At 32.3% G+C, this 18,796-nt stretch overlaps 2 protein-coding genes across 3 annotated transcripts; both read left to right on the top strand.

The window, feature by feature from the left end:
* Positions 1 to 3,064: 3,064 nt before the first annotated feature.
* On the top strand, positions 3,065 to 8,109 carry LOC146953352 (RNA-dependent RNA polymerase 1-like). Its single transcript, XM_085709138.1, has 4 exons — positions 3,065 to 4,267; positions 4,557 to 6,394; positions 6,717 to 6,867; positions 7,092 to 8,109. Exons 1-4 carry the CDS (start codon positions 3,737 to 3,739, stop codon positions 7,917 to 7,919), a joined length of 3,348 nt encoding a protein of 1,115 aa, XP_085565264.1. The 5' UTR covers positions 3,065 to 3,736; the 3' UTR covers positions 7,920 to 8,109.
* A 5,045-nt stretch (positions 8,110 to 13,154) lies between these two features.
* On the top strand, positions 13,155 to 18,571 carry LOC146953351 (RNA-dependent RNA polymerase 1-like). 2 transcript variants are annotated; one of them, XM_085709122.1, is made up of 5 exons: positions 13,155 to 13,273; positions 14,067 to 14,634; positions 14,924 to 16,761; positions 17,087 to 17,237; positions 17,460 to 18,504. In XM_085709122.1, exons 2-5 carry the CDS (start codon positions 14,104 to 14,106, stop codon positions 18,285 to 18,287), a joined length of 3,348 nt encoding a protein of 1,115 aa, XP_085565248.1. In that variant the 5' UTR covers positions 13,155 to 13,273; positions 14,067 to 14,103; the 3' UTR covers positions 18,288 to 18,504. The 2 variants fall into 2 exon arrangements, with proteins under 2 accessions (XP_085565248.1, XP_085565255.1); XM_085709129.1 differs by having other exon boundaries at positions 13,157 to 13,273; positions 14,078 to 14,634; positions 17,460 to 18,571.
* Positions 18,572 to 18,796: the final 225 nt, after the last annotated feature.

Genomic DNA, 18,796 nt, shown 5'->3' with positions numbered 1-18,796 from the left:
ATAAATAATAGAATTTGAATATTCTACATTAAGTAGTAACAATATTATTTAAAGCCATATATTTTTAACGATTGTCCTTGTGAGCTTAGATTGTCGTTGCGAACTTAGCTCAGTTGGTATGAATAATGCATATAATGCATAATATATACAAGGTTTGTGGTTCGAACCCCGACCACCACCCAAATTTTTTTTTTAACGATTTAATATTTGTAATTAATTGACAATGTAAATTTTTTATCTATATATCATAAAATCTTATTTAAAAAATAATGATTTACAATAAAGGATATACAACCTCTCAAAAAATAAATAAATAAATAAAGGATATGTAAAACTAGTTTTTCCTCAAGATTGCAAACGAACCGATCAAGTTGAGACATAGCAAGACTTTTTAGGCTAATCCATAGTTGTTGGAAAGTACAAGAGAGAATTCAGATACCTTTTGTTCTTTGATGGGACAATTTTTATTTTCATTTATTTTTTGAGAGAAACTCTCAATATTTTTGTTTTAATCTTAACACTTTGGCAGAGAGGTTGATATGTCAACTTTCCATTTGCCAAAACTAAATTTGACGTTCTTTTTAAATCCTTAAAATGTATTTTGTTTTAATTCTTCTAAATTTCTTTTTCGATTTTCGTCTATATAATATTTTATTTTAAATCTTAATTCATTTTTTTTATAAAACTTTAGTTTTATATTGCAAATGATTTTTTTGAATGATATATTGTTGATAAGATCATAAAATATTATTAATTTAATAAGTTAGTAAAAAAATAGAATAATTTTCATACATTAAAGATAAAAAAAACTTTTTTGCACGTAGATCTAATTAAAAAATCACATTAAATAAATATAATTTTAAAGATATTTTTGATTTTTTTTTGGTGGCCGGGGTTTGAACCCCGGACGTTGCATATATTATGCATTGTCCATACCAACTGAGTTAAGCTCACGGGGACAAAGATATTTTTGATTGAATGCATGTTTAAAGCTTTTTTTATGATATTTATCTATTCTTTATTAATTATTAATTATGAAACTTAATGTCTACTAAAAATACAATGTTACTCCTTCTTAATTTTTTGACATGTCATCAAAATTATATCCTTGTGTATTTTTTGCTTCAATCTCTCCCTATTTTTCTCTCTTAAAAACAAATTAAAAATAAACTCACTCGATAAAACACTAACTTAATTTTTTTTTAAGAACAAACATACTTGATCTTAATCTCAATCAAAACAAATTTTCCTATAATTCAACTTCTAAACATCTAAAGAGTTAAAAGCAATTTTGTTGGAGTCCACGGGATGGAGCATTATGACTTTTGTGTAGTTTTTTTTTATGACATTTTGTTGGATTTGGTTGTAATCCTATTACATTTGCACTTTTTGGCGTTTTTATGACATTTTATTATTATTTTATTCTGTTATTTTTTGTAATTTAATTATGAGTTAATGCTTGATTGAATGAATGCTTGAATGAATGATGAAAAATGTATGCAATTGACTGAATGAAAAATTTAGGGAAAATAGAGGTTCTGCCAGTTCTGGCTTGCTGCATAGACTGGACGTGAGTTAACTCACGCAGTGTTTTACACTTGCGTGACTTAAATCACGCCGCGTTAGTTAACTAACATATAATTTTACAATTGCGTTAGTTAACTAACACATGAGTATTTTAGTCAATTTGACTGGGTATGAGCCAAACTTTTTGGAAGAAGAGCAGAAATATTTAGGGTAAGCCGTAGTTGTTGGAAAGAACAAGAGAGAATGCAGATACCTTTTGTTCTTTGATGGGACAATTTTTATTTTCATTTATTTTTTGAGGGAAACTCTCAATATTTTTGTTTTAATTTTGGTAGAGGTTGCTCTGTCAACTTTCCATTTGCCAAAACTAAATTTGAGATTAAATTGTTTTTTAATTCCTTAAAATATTTTTTTTATTCTTCTAAATTTCTTTTTCGATTTTTGTCTATAAAATATTTTAATTCATTTTTTTTACAAAATTTTTGTTTATGTTTCAAATGATTTTTTGAATGATATATTGTCGATAAGTACATAAAATATTTTTTTTAAGAAGTCAAAATGGAATATAATAAATCATCAAGAGTGATTCATTTCGCACAAGGTGTGCAAAAGAGAATCACTCAATAAAATACAATGTTAGGTATCTAATGCCATAAAAACATTACGAAAAAATAACAAGAAAAAAACTACTCCATAACACCCATACACAATAAAGGGTGCCGCCACCACTCTTTATAACCGAAAGCGGAAGTGAGCATATTAACTTTTAGCCATAAAAAAGACATAAACTTTATGTTGTCTAATAAATGGTCCAAATCCAATACTTTGCGCTTAAAAATCATGTTGTTTCTTTCCTTCCAAACAACCCAAACACAAGCATGCCAGATCACTTTAAGGAAAGAATGTGTAAATCGCGGTAACCCCACCGGATCACATTAAATATTATTAATTTAATAAATTAGTGAAAAATAGATTAAATTTCATATATTAAAGATAAAAAAACTTTTTATACATAGATCTAATTAAATCACGTTAAATAAATATTTTTAAAGATATTTTTGATTGAAGGCATGTTTAAAGCTTTTTTTATTTTTTATGATATATATATATATATATATATATATATATATATATATATATTAAATTCATAGTCTTGGACCTCACGATACTTAATTCAAATAATTGGGTTGGCAGTGTAAAAGTGTTGCACTGGCATATGGAGGACATACATACATTATTTCTCTCTCCGTGTCTTCATGCTCCTCAACACAACAACATTGTACTTGCAGCTATCACTTTCTTAAATAATCTTTGTTTCTCAAGGTCAGTGCTGATCATTTTCTTTTGCTTATTATGTATACCCTAAACAATATTTTATTTTCTTTTATATTCTAATGCAGATGATTGAAGGTGCTGTGTTGTATAATAGAATGAAAAATCCTTAGTCTTTTTTTTCTTTCTTTCTTATATATATTTGAAGTGAACTGAAGCTTACGATTTTATGTTTTTCATCTATCAAGTTTACATTTTTATCAGACCTTTATATTTTAATTTTTGAATGAATATATATTTGAAGTGAACTGAAGTGTCTTTTTCTGAATTTCAGCTGAAGTTATTTTTTGATAAGCTGTAATTTTTTTACTTTGAAGGGTCAATTTTGGTATGAGGGTAAACAATGGCTTTTTTATTTTTGAAGAAGAGGGGCAAACAATGGATTCTGTGAAGTTAATCAACTCTACATAGTTTTTAAAGCAACAAGATCAAATTTTTAACCTAATTTTTCATTTTTTTTCTCTTCTGGAGATACATTTTATTTTGATGTTCTTTGAATAATGAATCAACGTATTGAACTACAAGCAGAGGGGTTATGCTAAGGTTGTTAAGTTTTGTGTATACCGTCGTTTAATAACGATTTGGTTTTCACATATAGGGTTGAGTTGTGAAGAGTATATTTTGCATTAATTCTACATATAGGGTTGAGTTGTGAAGAGTATATTTTGCTAAAGTTGTTCAAGGGAAGAAGTTCAAATGCTTTTATGGAATGGTGTGTATAAACTTTCACTGCTTTGAGCATAGAAAATCATTGATTATGCTTGTAAAATGTAAACTTAGATTGACATCTATAACTTGATGTAGTGATGACATTCATAATTTTTTATTTTTTTAACATAGATCGATTTCAGGGAAATCAAAAGAGTTGGCATTGAGGATGGGTAAAAGTAAAACAATTGAGTTATCTGGATTCCCTTCTTATGAGACTGTATATGATGTAAAGAGTTTCGTAGAGAAGTATACCGGTGAAGGAAGTGTGGTTGCTATGAAGATAAGGGAAGGCAAAGGCCATGTTCAAAAAGCATTTGCAATTATTCAATTCACTACTGCTAAACATGCTACATATATGATGACCTTGTCTAACTTAAGTTTGCCAACATGGCGGTACGGGGGCTACGATTTAAAAGTTCGGGAAATGGAAAGAGATATTGTTCCAAAGCCAAGAGCATTTTTGGAAAGTTTAGATCATGTGAAACTGCATTTTGGCTGTCAGATCTCAAAGGAAAGATTCTCTTCATTATGGAGAGAGGTGGATGTTAGTGTAGATTTTGGGATTGGAATGAGAAAGTGGCAATTCTCTATGCGCCATGACGATAAGATGTTCAAACTTGAGCTTTCATATGAGAACATTTGGAAGATTGAGCTGCATCGACCACGGGGTAAAACTGCAAAGTATCTATTGATTCAGGTTTGCTAAATTAAACTTTTATATGATGAATAAAATCCTTGACATGATATGTACATTGCTTTTCCTTTTCCTTTTATTTTAAATTTGTTTTTCATGTAATGCTTGTTTGTTGCATTAATTCGTGATATGTCTCATTTATTCTTCTGATGAACTATGGTGGATGTAATTTAATGTTTAACTCTGAACTCTTATCGATAATTCTAAAATTGTCTGCTCTTTATTTGTTATATACTACTAAATTTGCTGCATCACATTATACAAATCTTATTTGTTTCTCTTCTGTTTGTAGTTAATTGGTGCTCCTCGGGTTTTTGAGCATTCAATAAATTTATACGAAGATCTTTATATGAATTATTATAAAGATTTCCCTGACGAGCAATGGATCCGTTCCATAGATTTCACTCCTTGCAATTGTATTGGGCAGTCTTCGGCTTTATGTCTAGAGCTTCCTAGTGACAGAGATTTTCCAAATTTTTGGGAAAACTTTGCACATTATGAGGAAATTGAGGGGCAATACACTTTGGAGAGAGAATTACCTTTTTCTTGCAATCTGGATGTTGTCCCCATTGTTGCACCTCCTCAAGGCATTCATATTCCATTCGAGATCTTGTTTAAAGTTAATTCATTGGTTCAGAATGGGTGTCTTTCAGGTTCTGCTCTTGATAATGCTTTCTATCGTCTAGTTGATCCACTTAGAATAAATATTGAATTTATCGAGCATGCTTTAGAAAAGATGTACTATTCAAAGGATTTTTGTTATGAACCCGCAAGATGGCTTAAAGATCAGTACAGAATGTACCTTAGTTCAAATAATCCGCCTCAGTCACCGACTATAAATTTGGATAATGGATTGGTGTATGTTCGCAGGGTTCAGATAACACCTTGCAAAGTATACTTTTGTGGTCCCGAGATTAATGTCTCGAATCGTGTTCTCCGTCGTTTCCGTAAACATATCGACAACTTTCTACGTGTTTCATTTGTTGATGAGGAGTTGGATAAACTGTATTCAGCAGATTTATCTTCTCGCATTTCTGAGAGTGGTAGAACTGAGATATACTATAGAATTCTTTCCATAATTAGAAATGGCACAGTTATTGGTAATAAGAAGTTTGAATTTCTAGCTTTCTCATCAAGTCAGTTGCGTGAAAATTCGCTATGGATGTTTGCTCCTACAACAACTGGACTTAGACTTACCGCCGATAGCATAAGGTTTTGGATGGGAGATTTTAGCCAGATAAAAAATGTAGCCAAGTATGCTGCTAGGCTCGGACTCTCTTTTGGTTCATCTACCGAAGCTCTAGACATCAGCAGGGACGAAACTGAAATGATTCCTGACGTGAAGGTTAACCATGGTGCAATCGAGTATGTCTTCTCTGATGGAATTGGGAAAATATCTCTTCAACTTGCCAGGACAGTGGCTAAAGCATGTGATTATGATTCTATGCCATCTGCCTTTCAGATTCGGTATCGTGGATTCAAAGGAGTTGTGGCTGTTGATCCAACCTCATCTGTGAAGTTGTCACTGAGGATGAGCATGCTCAAGTATGATTCAGTTAACGCAGATTTGGATGTTTTGGCATGTAGTAAGTTCCAGCCTTGTTATCTGAATCGGCAGTTGATTACTCTCTTATCCACTCTCGATGTCAAGGACAGTGTTTTCGAGAAAAAACAGAGAAAAGTTGTTAATCAACTGAACACAATACTAACTGATTCAATGAAGGCACACGAGGTTTTGGACTTGATGTTTTCTGGAGAGATCACTAATATTCTGAAGGAGATGCTTATTTGTGGCTACAAGCCTAATATAGAACCATTTCTTTCAATGATGCTGCAGACATTTAGGGCATCAAAGCTGTTAGAATTGCGACAAAGAACTAGGATATTTATTCCGAAAGGAAGAGCAATGATGGGAGTTCTAGATGAAACTAGAACCTTAGAATATGGGGAAGTTTTTGTTCAATATTCTCACAAAAGGCACAGCTGTCTTTCTCATGTTGTGAAAGGTGAGGTAGTAGTAGCAAAAAATCCTTGCTTGCACCCGGGTGATGTGCGTGTTTTGAAGGCTGTGGACGTGCCTGCTTTGCGCCACATGGTGGATTGTGTTGTTTTCCCTCAAAAAGGTCACAGGTAGATATATTCTTCAATATGAATATGATCTAACATTTAAATATCGGGTCCAATAAAAAATCACTCTTAAATTTTAATAAATCAACTTGGTGAAAATGATTAGAGAGCAAAACACTTCATTTCTATAGTAAATACGCTGCTGACACATCTTGCAAAATAATACATTATCATTTAGAGAAGTAGGCTTTGAATAATTTGCAGTTATAGGTTTATCATTTAGAATGTTACTTTGGCAAATGGAAATTAAGATGTTGCTTCTCTTTATTGGCATTTTTTTCCCTTTAAAACCGTGTCTACACTAATAACTGATTTCTAATACCAGGCCGCATCCAAATGAATGTTCCGGAAGTGATCTTGACGGGGACATCTACTTTGTTTGTTGGGATCCTGAATTGATTCCACCTAGAACAATTGAACCAATGGATTATGATTCTGCCCAACCGTCTGAATTAGATCATGATGTGGAGATTGAGGTATTGTCCTTTGAAATTTGCATCCATAGGAAATTTTTTTCTTGTATTTTTGGTATTGTCTTAGCAACTTATGTAATGTGATCTTTGGAAGAATAATATGTCGAAGGAAGTAACACTTAATAAGTATCCTATTTTCGTACATTTTTCTATTTCTTGTAGAAGAATCCTTCATGAAAAATAGCAGTGCTCATATTCATAAATCATAACATGGTTTTATGGTGCAGGAGGTGGAGGAGTATTTCACCAATTACATACTCAATGACAGTCTTGGAATAATTGCCAATGCTCACACAGTCTTTGCAGATAAAGAACCTGGTAAAGCAATGTCCGAGCCATGTATTGAGCTTGCAAAGCTATTCTCAATAGCAGTTGATTTTCCAAAAACCGGTATCCCAGCAGTTATACCCCCTCATCTTTTCGCCAAAGAATATCCAGACTTCATGGAAAAGCCTGACAAAACCACCTACAAATCAAATAATGTAATAGGAAAACTTTTTAGGGAAATTCAAGGTATTTCAACTGAGGGTGGTTCTATTACATCCTTCACACTTGAAGTGGCTAAAAAGTCGTATGATCCAGACATGGAATTTGTCGGCTTTATGGATTATGTCGACGATGCTTTCTATCACAAAACCAATTATGACTACAAGTTGGGAAATCTGATGGACTACTACGGTATCAAAACTGAATCAGAAATCCTAAGCGGGAATATTATGAAAATGTCGAAATCTTTCACCAAAAGAAGGGACGCGGATGCAATTACAATGGCTGTAAGGTCCCTAAGGAAAGAGGCGAAGAGTTGGTTCAATGAAGACGATACTGGTGCAGATTCTGGGAGTGATGATCCATATGCAAAAGCTTCTGCTTGGTATTATGTTACTTACCATCATAGTTACTATGGTTTGTACAATGAAGGTATGCAGAGGGACCATTTTCTAAGCTTTCCATGGTGTGTTTACCATTTGCTGGTCCAAATCAAGAAGGAGAAAGCCATGATGAGGATGCATTCTAGCATGGAACAAAGTTTCAGTTCTGGGTTTCGTCTTGATTGACAACTCTGCTTATAATTATTGAACTTTGCATGTAGATATTTATGGTAATGTCATGATATGTAATGCTAATAATACATATCTAGCTGGCATAGACTCTCCATTGCCACCACCATAGCATGCTAGTTTCTTCATTGCACCATTATGTTTGACATTTCCAATTTCAAGAAGATCATGTTTCCATTGATGCATTTATTATTACTACTATTTTAACTCTAATTAGGTTAATTCTATTAGAGCAACTATGTTTCTTGCATTGCAAGCAAAACTGGGTTATGAATGAATTATGGAGGAAAAAGAAGATGAGAGTAATTAGAGTTTGTTATGGAGAGATAAGAGAGTATTGGAAAGTTGTTATGATTTCATTGATTAATGAAAAGAGAGTTTACATTGTATTTATATACATGACTTAGAGAACAAACCATCATGTAACTAACTAACAAACTCAACCAAAAGTAAAGCTAATCAAAACTAACTCTACTAAACATGATTATGGATTAATAACAACTAACACACCCCCTTCAATCCATAATCCTAACACTCAATGAGTCCTAACTTGTCCCTCAAGTAAGCAAATATGTCAAGCTTCAAAACCTTTGTGAATCCATCTGCTAGCTGCACTTCAGTAAGGCTAAGTACTATCTAGATGATACTGCTGAAATTGTGAGATTGATTCAAGGTTTAGCCTGTGTTTCAGATAAAAAAAATATTATTCTAAGCTCAGGATAGTTGATGGTGAATGGTGTTGTGGTTGCTTTTCTTTGTTATTGAGCATATAAGCTTAATTATGATATTTGATATATTTGATATTTTCCATGTCATGTATGGAAGTTGTTACTCAGAGAACTTGTATATATTTGGTTATCAGCTATAAATTATGTTATGTTGTGCTGTGACATGATGCATTCTGTTTTAGACTACTATTATTTTTTGCAAATTATTAGTTTTATTTATTGTAATAATTGAGTGAATATGATTCATTTAAAATGAGACGTGTTTACAAACTGAATTTATGAATGAGCACTTGTATAATACAATAAATTTTGACACATTATAAACGCACCCCAAATTATAAACGCACCCCAAATTAATTAAAGAAGCGAAGTATGTATATTGTTTTTGGTAACAAACCCGAGTGTGTATTTATTTATTTATCTATTGATTCGAAAAAAAAACTAATGCGCCATTTCCTTGTAAAAAAAAATGTATTTGTATTCTGGGTTTACACATTGGGGTAACTAAAGTCAGACCAAAGACCACTACTAGAAAAGTCTCAAATACCGACGGAATTTAGAGACGGAATTTATTCCGTCTCTCCTAGAGATAGAAATGGAGACGGAATTTTATAAGTAGAGACGAAATTAAACTTTTAACATTAGAGACGGACTTTAGAGACGAATTTTACCTAGCCAAAGTTATTCTGTCTCTATTTCCGTCTCTGACTTGGAGTGATATTTTTAAATCTATTTGTGTGAGTCATATCTCATTTTCAAAGAGCTCCAAAATCTGTTTCAAAAAAAAAAAAAAAAATCTCCAAAATCTAATTTCACTTGGCTCCAACATCCCCCCAAATCTTTTCTCATTTCATCTTAACTAAAGCCCCAAATTTTTTCATCCCTTTATTTCAAAATCTAATTTCACTTGGCTCCAACGTCGACGTCTCTGATAACACAGCTCTGATAACATACCTCAGTTGGTGAATGACATTGTATGTATAATATATGCTAGGGTTTTGATATATTTCAAGTTTTTCTCTTTTAACTTTTTAATAGTGGATTAATAATTTTTCCAAAAAAATAGGGGCTAATAATTGTATGTGAACTTACATTCCAAATATAACTTTAGGTCAAAGAATAGGATAATTGTATGATTCATAAGTGAAACTTCTCAATCTAACAATTGATAGAACTTAAGAAAGGAGTAAAACTTACCTCACTTTTTTAAGGTTAAGCGTGCGGTGACGAGAATTGAATTTGATAAAATTGATTTTGTAAAATTGATTTTGGTTAAAAGTGAGTTGAATTTAAAGTGATTTATGTTTGGATACCTTCAAAATATGAGTGATTTTTATGAAAAATGGTGTTTATATATTTTGTACTTGAATTGCTTTTGGGTGTGTGAAAGACCAAAATGGGTTTTAACATGTGTGTGAAAAGGAGAGTTAACAGGTATGTGAAAGATAGTTAAATTAAAGGGGGAAAAAAGAGAAATTGATTGAAGCCAAACCCATGGTGAGAGAATTGATTTCAAGAAGCTATGAAATGGAGCTTCATCCAAAATTTATTCTCAAAAGCAAAATGTATGCAGGCAGGTGAAGAGAACCAAACACAATAAAATTGATTTTGAAGAAATAAACTCACGGTTTGGCTATCTCACCGGGCAACCAAACATTGGCTAATGTTGTGTTTGTTGCAGCGGTGGAAGTGCAAAAAACGCCGTTTGCACTGATTTTACATTTTGTAGCTTTGTTATTTTCACGGCAAAAGTGCCTAAGTACACGAGAATCCTGCTTTTGCCGCATATCCGCGTAACCAAACAATCACTAAGACTTATCTCATTTGCGGGTTATAGAATTAGCCAAAAAAAATATGTTGAAACAAAACATCTATAAATACATTTGAAAAACCTACAATACACCATCTTTACGCACCATTAAATCAAGCAGTCTTGTCAAATTCTATTATGGTTTCTTCACACTAAGGCTCTCTTTGGTAATGTTAATAAGTTAGCTTACAACTTACTCCCTCTGGTCTCAAATGTAAGAAACTTTTCACTTTTTAGATTCATTCAATAAATGATGTATGTAGTCTTTATTATAGACCACATACATCATTTATTGAATGAACCAAAAAAGTGAAAAGTTTTTTACATTTGAGACTGGAGGGAGTATCAGAAAAGCTTATAACATTGTTTCTTTAAATGATATGTGTTTGATAAATAAAACTTCTTTCACTCAATTAAAACTACAGAGTTTGTTCTCCACTGTGCTCTTAGAAAACAAGAAGTTAGCCCTGGATCTTGTTTTGCTTCTAGCAAGAGATATTTTCTTCAGATGAGACAAATGCTTGACACCATAAATTTATCAATAGGTTTTTTTTTGTCTCTAGACGGATTAGTACCAAACACCACTTATAAACTCACACATAATAGAGATAATTTAGGTTCAAATCAAAGAAACCATGTAAAATATTCAATTTAACAATTTTGAGTATCGACAACGTCAGATAAACTAGGCCTTAAAAATAATCCTAGATAGACAATAGTTCTTCCTTGGGATTCTTATTGGTGATATGCTTCATCTTATGACTATTAATGGATCCAATATCGATTTAGATTTTGTTTTGGGTAGTAATCCTCTTTTCTTTTCTTTTTTTCTTTAAGGAAATATCTTCTATAGAAGTTTCTAATCATGCTACACAATGTATTTATTCTAAGATGTGGATTTGATCAACAAGTCTTGTTTTGAAGACATGCTGGAATTCATTTATTTTATTTTTGGGTCATCTAAACTTGTGTCATAAGTGCACATGTTAAGCATTAATTTCATTCCTTTAGTGGTAATAATTTATTGAAAAAAATTAATATTAAACATTTTGAGCAATAAATTAACACAATTTCCAATAAATAATTGCTATCACTAGAATTCTTAACATGTGCCCTAAGTGCACAAGTTGACATTTCCCTTTATTTTTTCATATGCATTTAATTTTATGCGTTTAGAAGTGAACACATTTTATTATGTATTTGCGTCCAAATAAGAGTTTGTACTTTGTAGTATGCATTGTGTATCGCATGGGCTATACGTAGGCACAGAGTTTTATTTTCTATCCTTATTTTTTACATGTAAATAATAGAATTTGAATATTCTTTACTAAATAACTATTATTTAAAGTCAAATATATATATATATATATATATATATATATATATATATATATAATAAAATCTGTCCTCGTGAGCTTAGCTCAGTTGCTATGGACAATGCATAATGCATAATTAATGCATAATATATGCAAGGTCCGGGGTTCGAACCCCGGCCACCAAAAAAAAAATCATAAAATCATAAAATCTTATTTAAACCTTTGAATCTTATTTAAAAAAATCTTATTTAAAACTTATTTAAAATTTAAAATTTAAAATTTTAAATCATTATTGTAAATCATTATTTTTAAAATTTTAAATTTTAAATTTTAAATTTTAAATAAACAATAAAGGATATGCAACCTAAAAAAATAAAGATATGCAAACAAACGAACTGATCAAGTTGAGACCTAGCAAGTCTTTTTAGGCTAAGCCGTAGTTGTTGGAAAAAACAAGAGAGAATGCAGATACCTTTTGTTCTTTGATGGGACAATTTTCATTTTCATTTATTTTTTGAGAGAAACTCTCAATATTTTTGTTTTAATTTTGGTAGAGAGGTTGCTCTGTCAACTTTCCATTTGCCCCAAAACTAAATTTGAGATTAAATTGTTTTTAATTCCTTAAAATATATTTTTGTTTTATTCTTCTAAATTTCTTTTTCGTTTTTTGTCTATAAAATATTTTAATTCATTTTTTTACAAAATTTTAGTTGTTATGTTTCAAATGATTTTTTAAAATGATATATATTGTTGATAAGTACATAATTTTTTTTTAAAAAAGCCAAAATGAAATATAATAAATCACCTAGAATGATTCATCTCGCATAAGGTGTGCAAAAGAGAATCACTCAACAAAATACAATGTTAGATATCTTATGTCATAAAAACACTACAAAAAAATAACGAAAAAAACAACTCCATAAAGGGTGCCGTCACCGGTCGTTATAACTGAAAGCGGAAGTGAGTATATTAACTTTTAGCCATAAAAAAAGACATAAACTTTACGTTGTCTAATAAATGGTCCAAATCCAATATCGTGCGCTTAAAAATCCTGTTGTTTCTTTCCTTTCAAACAACCCAAACACAAGAATGCCAGATCACTTTAAAGAAAGAATGTGTAAATCGCGGTAACCCCACCAGATCACATTAAATATTATTAATTTAATAAATTAGTGAAAAATAGATTAAATTTCATATATTAAAGATAAAAAACTTTTTTACACATAGATCTAATTAAATCACGTTAAATAAATAATTTTAAAGATATTTTTGATCGAAAACATGTTTAAAGCTTTTTTTTTATTATATATATATAGATTAAATTCATAGTCTTGGACCTCACGATACATACTTCAAATAGTTGGGTTGGCAGTGTAAAAGTGTTGCACTGGCATATTGAGGACATACATTATTTCTCTCTCCGTGTCTTCATGCTCCTCAACACAACAACATTGTACTTGCTGCTATCACTTTCTTAAATAATCTTTGTTTCTCAAGGTCAGTGCTGATCATTTTCTTTTGCTTATTATGTATACCCTAAACAATATTTTATTTTCTTTTATATTCTAATGCAGATGATTGAAGGTGCTGTGTTGTATAATAGAATGAAAAATCCTTAGTCTTTTTTTTCTTTCTTTCTTATATATATTTGAAGTGAACTGAAGCTTACGATTTTATGTTTTTCATCTATCAAGTTTACATTTTTATCACACCTTTATATTTTAATTTTTGAATGAATATATATTTGAAGTGAACTGAAGTGTCTTTTTCTGAATTTCAGCTGAAGTTATTTTTTGATAAGCTGTAATTTTGTTTTACTTTGAAGGGTCAATTTTGGTATGAGGGTAACCAATGGATTCTGTGAAGTATAATCAACCCTACATAGTTTTTAAAACAAAAAGATCAAATTTTTAACCTAATTTTCATATTTTTTTAATTTTTGATTGGAGATACATTTTATTTTGATGATAGATAATTGATTAGTCAAAAAGGATCTAATGTAATAACCTATGTAGCTTTGATTTTGTTTCTATACCTATATGTTACAATTATTTTATTTTTTTTCAAGATATTAAACATAACTATAACTATTGTCCTGTGGCACAATAGGTATGTTCTGAAATATGAATGTGGTTGCAAAGTTCAAATGCTTTTATGGAATGGTGTGTATAAACTTTCACTGCTTTGAGCATAGAAAATCATTGATTATGCTTGTAAAATGTAAACTTAGATTGACATCTATAACTTGATGTAGTGATGACATTCATAATTTTTTATTTTTTTAACATAGATCGATTTCAGGGAAATCAAAAGAGTTGGCATTGAGGATGGGTAAAAGTAAAACAATTGAGTTATCTGGATTCCCTTCTTATGAGACTGTATATGATGTAAAGAGTTTCGTAGAGAAGTATACCGGTGAAGGAAGTGTGGTTGCTATGAAGATAAGGGAAGGCAAAGGCCATGTTCAAAAAGCATTTGCAATTATTCAATTCACTACTGCTAAACATGCTACATATATGATGACCTTGTCTAACTTAAGTTTGCCAACATGGCGGTACGGGGGCTACGATTTAAAAGTTCGGGAAATGGAAAGAGATATTGATCCAAAGCCAAGAGCATTTTTGGAAAGTTTAGATGATGTGAAACTGCATTTTGGCTGTCAGATCTCAAAGGAAAGATTCTCTTCATTATGGAGAGAGGTGGATGTTAGTGTAGAATTTGGGATTGGAATGAGAAAGTGGCAATTCTCTATGCGCCATGACGATAAGATGTTCAAACTTGAGCTTTCATATGAGAACATTTGGAAGATTGAGCTGCATCGACCACGGGGTAAAACTGCAAAGTATCTATTGATTCAGGTTTGCTAAATTAAACTTTTATATGATGAATAAAATCCTTGACATGATATGTACATTGCTTTTCCTTTTCCTTTTATTTTAATTTTTTTTTTCCTGTAATGCTTGTTTGTTGCATTAATTCGTGATATGTCTCATTTATTCTTCTGATGAATTATGGTGGATGTAATTTAATGTTTAACTCTGAACTCTTATCGATAATTCTAAAATTGTCTGCTCTTTATTTGTTATATACTACTAAATTTGCTGCATCACATTATACAAATCTTATATGTTTCTCTACTGTTTGTAGTTAATTGGTGCTCCTCGGGTTTTTGAGCATTCAATAAATTTATACGAAGATCTTTATATGAATTATTATAAAGATTTCCCTGACGAGCAATGGATCCGTTCCATAGATTTCACTCCTTGCAATTGTATTGGGCAGTCTTCGGCTTTATGTCTAGAGCTTCCTAGTGACAGAGATTTTCCAAATTTTTGGGAAAACTTTGCACATTATGAGGAAATGGAGGGGCAATACACTTTGGAGAGAGAATTACCTTTTTCTTGCAATCTGGATGTTGTCCCCATTGTTGCACCTCCTCAAGGCATTCATATTCCATTCGAGATCTTGTTTAAAGTTAATTCATTGGTTCAGAATGGGTGTCTTTCAGGTTCTGCTCTTGATAATGCTTTCTATCGTCTAGTTGATCCACTTAGAATAAATATTGAATTTATCGAGCATGCTTTAGAAAAGATGTACTATTCAAAGGATTTCTGTTATGAACCCGTGAAATGGCTGAAAGATCAGTACAGAATGTACCTTAGTTCAAATAATCCGCCTCAGTCACCGACTATAAATTTGGATAATGGATTGGTGTATGTTCGCAGGGTTCAGATAACACCTTGCAAAGTATACTTTTGTGGTCCCGAGATTAATGTCTCGAATCGTGTTCTCCGTCGTTTCCGTAAACATATCGACAACTTTCTACGTGTTTCATTTGTTGATGAGGAGTTGGATAAACTGTATTCAGCAGATTTATCTTCTCGCATTTCTGAGAGTGGTAGAACTGAGATATACTATAGAATTCTTTCCATAATTAGAAATGGCATAGTTATTGGTAATAAGAAGTTTGAATTTCTAGCTTTCTCATCAAGTCAGTTGCGTGAAAATTCGCTATGGATGTTTGCTCCTACAACAACTGGACTTAGACTTACCGCCGATAGCATAAGGTTTTGGATGGGAGATTTTAGCCAGATAAAAAATGTAGCCAAGTATGCTGCTAGGCTCGGACTCTCTTTTGGTTCATCTACCGAAGCTCTAGACATCAGCAGGGACGAAACTGAAATGATTCCTGACGTGAAGGTTAACCATGGTGCAATCGAGTATGTCTTCTCTGATGGAATTGGGAAAATATCTCTTCAACTTGCCAGGACAGTGGCTAAAGCATGTGATTATGATTCTATGCCATCTGCCTTTCAGATTCGGTATCGTGGATTCAAAGGAGTTGTGGCTGTTGATCCAACCTCATCTGTGAAGTTGTCACTGAGGATGAGCATGCTCAAGTATGATTCAGTTAATGCAGATTTGGATGTTTTGGCATGTAGTAAGTTCCAGCCTTGTTATCTGAATCGGCAGTTGATTACTCTCTTATCCACTCTCGATGTCAAGGACAGTGTTTTCGAGAAAAAACAGAGAAAAGTTGTTAATCAACTGAACACAATACTAACTGATTCAATGAAGGCACACGAGGTTTTGGACTTGATGTTTTCTGGAGAGATCACTAATATTCTGAAGGAGATGCTTATTTGTGGCTACAAGCCTAATATAGAACCATTTCTTTCAATGATGCTGCAGACATTTAGGGCATCAAAGCTGTTAGAATTGCGACAAAGAACTAGGATATTTATTCCGAAAGGAAGAGCAATGATGGGAGTTCTAGATGAAACTAGAACCCTAGAATATGGCGAAGTTTTTGTTCAATATTCTCACAAAAGGCACAGCTGTCTTTCTCATGTTGTGAAAGGTGAGGTAGTAGTAGCAAAAAATCCTTGCTTGCACCCGGGTGATGTGCGTGTTTTGAAGGCTGTGGATGTGCCTGCTTTGCGCCACATGGTGGATTGTGTTGTTTTCCCTCAAAAAGGTCACAGGTAGATATATTCTTCAATATGAATATGATCTAACATTTAAATATTGGGTCCAATAAAAAATTACTGTCTTAAATTTGAGTAAATCAACTTGGTGAAAATGATTAGCGAGCGAAATACTTCATTTCTATGTGAATTATGCTGCTGATACTTCTTGCAAAATAATACATTATCATTTAGAGAAGTAGGCTTTGAATAATTTGCAGTTATAGGTTTATCATTTATAATGTTACTTTGGCAAATGGAAATTAAGATGTTGCTTCTCTTTATTGGCAATTTTTTTTCCTTTAAAACTGTGTCTACACTAATAACTGATTTCTAATACCAGGCCGCATCCAAATGAATGTTCCGGAAGTGATCTTGACGGGGACATCTACTTTGTTTGTTGGGATCCTGAATTGATTCCACCTAGAACAATTGAACCAATGGAGTATAATTCTGCCCAAAAGACTCTATTGGATCATGATGTGGAGATTGAGGTATTGTTCTTTGAGATTTACATCCATAGGAAATTTTTTCTTGTATTTTTGGATGGTTTTAGCAACTTATGTAATGTGATCTTTGGAAGAATAATATGTGGACAGAAGTAACACTTAATAAGTATCCTATTTTCGTACATTTTTCTATTTCTTGTAGAAGAATCCTTCATGAAAAATAGCAGTGCTCATATTCATAAATCATAACATGGTTTTATGGTGCAGGAGGTGGAGGAGTATTTTACCAATTACATGCTCAATGACAGTCTTGGAATAATTGCCAATGCTCACACAGTCTTTGCAGATAAAGAACCTGCTAAAGCAATGTCTGAGCCATGTATTGAACTTGCAAAGCTATTCTCAATAGCAGTTGATTTTCCAAAAACCGGTATCCCAGCAGTTATACCCCCTCATCTTTTCGCCAAAGAATATCCAGACTTCATGGAAAAGCCTGACAAAACCACCTACAAATCAAAGAATGTAATAGGAAAACTTTTTAGGGAAATTCAAGGTATTTCAACTGAGGGTGGTTCTATTACATCCTTCACACTTGAAGTGGCTAAGGAGTCATATGATTCGGATATGGAATTCGAGGGCTTTATGGATTATGTCGACGGTGCTTTCTATCACAAAACCAATTATGACTACAAGTTGGGAAATCTGATGGACTACTATGGTATCAAAACTGAATCAGAAATCCTAAGTGGGAATATTATGAAAATGTCGAAATCTTTCACCAAAAGAAGGGATGCGGATGCGATTACTATGGTTGTAAGGTCCCTAAGGAAAGAGGCGAGGAGTTGGTTCAAGGACGGTGGGGCTGATGTAGATTCTGGGAGTGATGATGTATATGCAAAAGCTTCTGCTTGGTACTATGTTACTTACCATCATAGTTACTATGGTTTGTACAATGAAGGTATGAAAAGGGACCATTTTCTAAGCTTTCCATGGTGTGTTTACCATCTGCTTGTCCAAATCAAGAAGGAGAAAGCCAGAATGAGGATGAATTCTAGCATGGAACAAAGTTTCAGTCGCAGGTTGCGTCTCGACTGACAAATCTGGGCTGCGTCTTGATTGACAACTCTGCTTATAATTATTGAACTTTGCATGTAGATATTTATGGTAATGTCATGATATGTAATGCTGATAATACATATTTAGATTGCATAGCCTCTCCATTGACCATTGCCACCACCACATGCTAGTTTCTTCATTGCACCACTATGTTTGACATTTCCAATTTCAACAAGATCATGTTTCCATTGTTGCATTAATTATTACTACTATTGTAACTCTAATTAGGTTAATTCCTTCATGTATTTTCATCTTAAGGGTAATTTGCTTTATTCTAGTTTTTGTGGAACTTGTTTTAAAAGATTTAAGCCATTTCACAGACTAAATAAAATCTAATTTTCTTACAAATAATATACCTACATTTTTTTTTTTTGCAGAGAATGAGATATGACGTGAGAGGTCCAATATTGTAGGTTTAATTTCAAACATCAACCTATAAGTGAGCCTTTAAACTGAGTTTTTCGAGAAAAAACTGGATAGTTGATTCT

The sequence above is a fragment of the Medicago sativa genome, chromosome 1, assembly GCF_051527215.1.
Source record: "Medicago sativa cultivar Bolivia chromosome 1, Bolivia_mono, whole genome shotgun sequence".
NCBI lineage: Eukaryota > Viridiplantae > Streptophyta > Magnoliopsida > Fabales > Fabaceae > Medicago > Medicago sativa.
This window is presented reverse-complemented; position numbering and strand designations above follow the sequence as displayed.